Consider the following 3,115-nt stretch of genomic DNA (forward strand, 5'->3'; position numbering starts at 1 on the left):
ATATATCTTATTCTATTCTTTTTTCTTTCTACAGACACAGCTGGATTTACACCCTCGTCTCCTGGCCAGCAAGTTCAAGGCATGCTGCCTGATGCTGTATCACACACAGATCCCAGTGCAGCAGTGAAAATATGATGACACAACACCAGCCCCAGCTGAAACTGCTTTCAGGTGTGTTTGTAGTTGTTACATGGTGGAGGTAACAATGCTAACAATTCACTGCCCAGTAAAAAAAATATTAAGTTAGAACACCAGTTCAAAGTTTATTTACCAAAAGAAATGTCCGCACTGTTCTTATTTTGTTAAGGTCAAGCAGAACTTTCTGTGCCTTCTCGTGGTTACTGCAGTATTCATCATAGATACGGAATTTCTCTTTCTGCAGAAACAAAGAAATACACTGTTCTTCACTTGACATTTCAATTTTTTTTTTAATTAATAAAACATGGAATGAACACTTTTCAAAGCTGAATAGCTAATATAGTCTTCATTTTGAAAGATCAGCTCTTCCTCCTCTATTTATTATTTGAGGTCCAGCCTCAAATTAGAATTGTGAACAGTCCGGAAGCACCACTTGTGAATTTCAATCATAGAATCACAGAACACCAGATTGGAAGGGACCTCAAGGATCATCTGGTCCAATCTTTCTTGGCAAAAGCATGGTCTAGACAAGATGGCCCAGCACCCTGTCCAGCTGAAGCTTAAAATTGTCCAATGTTGGGGAATCCACCACTTCCCTGGGGAGATTATTTCAATGGCTAATTTTTCTCATTGTGAAATTTTTCCTCTTGTGTCCAACTGGAATGTCCCCAGGAGTAACTTGTACCCATTACCCCTTGTCATTTTCATGGGACTCCTTGTAAAAAGGGAGTCCCCATCTTCTTTGTAGCCACCTTTTAAATACTGGAACATGGTGATAAGGTCTCTCCTAAGCCTTCTTTTCTCAAGGCTGAATAAATCCAGTTCTCTCAGCCTTTCCTCATATGGCAGGTTTCCTCTGTCCTTTGATCATCTTTGTGGCTCTTCTCTGGACCCTCTCCAGCCTGTCCACATCTGTTTTACATAGCGGGGACCAAAACCAAACACAGTATTCTAGGTGTGGTCTGACAAGCACTGAGTGGGATCATGACTTCTTTATCTCTGCTGGTGATGCCCTTGTTGATGCAAGCCAGCATCCTGTTGGCTTTCTTTGCCGCAGCAGCTCGCTCTTTGCTCATATTGAGCTTGTTGTCCACCAGGACCCTCAGGTTCCTTCCCATAAAGCTACTCCTCAGCCAGGTAGTGGCCTGTACTGCACTCCTGGATTACGTTTTCCCACGTGCAAGACCTTACATTTGTCTTTGTTGAACTTCATAAGGTTTGGCGTAAAAATTTCAAGAGGCTGGACTATCATAAAAACACAGGATAAAAACAAAACAGGAAGAAAATGCACAATGAGTGGCTTATGTGCTGACATCATTACCTATTTAGTCTTCAAACACTTGTTTGCAAATATGATCCTTACTTCTGCAGAGTCAAAAACTGATGTTACTTAACTTCTGTAAAATGTTTCTATGAACCATTAATAATTTTATCTTCCCACAATGAATAAATGAAGACTTTGCAAACAAATGGGACTCTAACCAGAGATAACAATGAAACCTAGATTTTTTTAGGCATACAACTGAAAGCAAACTAATTTGTTCTGATTTTTGCAGAGCTCCGTATCACTGACATCCTTGTTTTGCTCCAATATGAAAAATAACACTCCTAGAAAACAACAGGACATATAAACATACTTGTGGAGGTACTGCAGCTGTGAGAAGTAACTTCACAGGCCAGAACCATGGAGATATTTTACCCAGCATATGCAATTCTTAGTTAAATATTCACATTTTTGCCTAGCATCAAAGGGGAATAAAAATAAAGCATATTATTACTTTTGGTGTTTCATACAACCCTGATCCTTTTACCTCCATCCCACATATAGTCACCAGCCTCACCCACACTGCAGGGCTCAGTTTGTCAGCCTGGGCTAATTTGGTGAATACAAAATGATGAAACAACAAAAGTTTGCCCATTTCATATGTTCTTTTTTCATTCTACTCCCCTCTTTTTTTTTTTTTTTTGGAAGTGACAGTAATCAAGAGATGACCTCAAAGTTCTCTACATTATGCAATCAAGTCACATTTTGTCCTCATGTCTATGAACACTGATCATCATGACAGTAATTAATAAAGGCAACTAATAAAGGAAAAAAGTTAAATAAGGCTGTAATAAAAGATAGCATACATAATGAAGAAAGCAGGTTCCAACTTCATGCTGTGCATTAGGTTCTGGCTGTAAGCACTCCTCCACGAGGGACAGGAAGTTTTTGTGAACAGCAAGAATATCTTCAATATTTGAAAACAACATCTGTAAAAGAATAACACATACATAAATAACACATCAGATAAAAAAACAGAAGCAATATGCAATTAGGAGACTAACCTTAACTGTCTCTTCTGTGACATTTTTATCCACTTTGGCTGCAGCACGTTGGATCATGTGGTGAAGGAAAGCCTGCATGAAACAAGACAAATAAGAAAAAAGTTATTTCAGGAAGACTTGAACAACTTTTGGCATTTTATGCTTATAATTTGTTTCCCATATTTCTTATGCTTTGGATACAGAGTCACATCAGAATATTATTTGGAATCTAAACCAAGTATTTTATTTATAAAGCATTTAGTAGTCCTGTTATCCTAACATGATATAAAAGCCTATCTATAAAGTGTTATAAAGAGTTAAACAGTGAAACACTAACAAAGCTGAGACACTGAACATTCCCTGAAGTACCACTTCCACAACTTTTACCATAGTAGTGACAAGTAAGATTTCTGATGTACTCATAATCAAACCTATTGTAAAGTAATTTGGCTTAAACAACAGTCAGCTGCACCTGGTTTTGCTTAATGAAAATGTTCACTCTTCCCTCCCCAATAACCTCATCCTTGGGGATCAAATGAGAAGTTAGTAATGCCACTAATGAAATACCAAAAGAGTAAGTTTTCCGATATCTCACATTCAAGAACTGGATAAAACAACAAGAAGGGATATACAGTAAGTAATTCCAAAATAAATAAAACACATTTCAGGT

General features: G+C 37.8%; 1 protein-coding gene across 1 annotated transcript in view; it reads right to left on the reverse strand.

The window, feature by feature from the left end:
* The window catches only part of LOC104464043 (phosphatidylinositol 3,4,5-trisphosphate-dependent Rac exchanger 2 protein-like), a gene marked incomplete at both ends in the record, with an annotated part of 43,732 nt that extends 41,194 nt beyond the window's left edge, over positions 1-2,538 (reverse strand). The window contains 3 exon segments of the mRNA XM_010076651.1: positions 272-376; positions 2,269-2,391; positions 2,467-2,538. Coding sequence (XP_010074953.1) covers positions 272-376; positions 2,269-2,391; positions 2,467-2,538 — 300 coding nt within the window.
* Positions 2,539-3,115: the final 577 nt, after the last annotated feature.

This window comes from Pterocles gutturalis, unplaced genomic scaffold (genome assembly GCF_000699245.1).
Source record: "Pterocles gutturalis isolate BGI_N339 unplaced genomic scaffold, ASM69924v1 scaffold1166, whole genome shotgun sequence".
In the NCBI taxonomy this organism is placed as follows: domain Eukaryota; kingdom Metazoa; phylum Chordata; class Aves; order Pterocliformes; family Pteroclidae; genus Pterocles; species Pterocles gutturalis.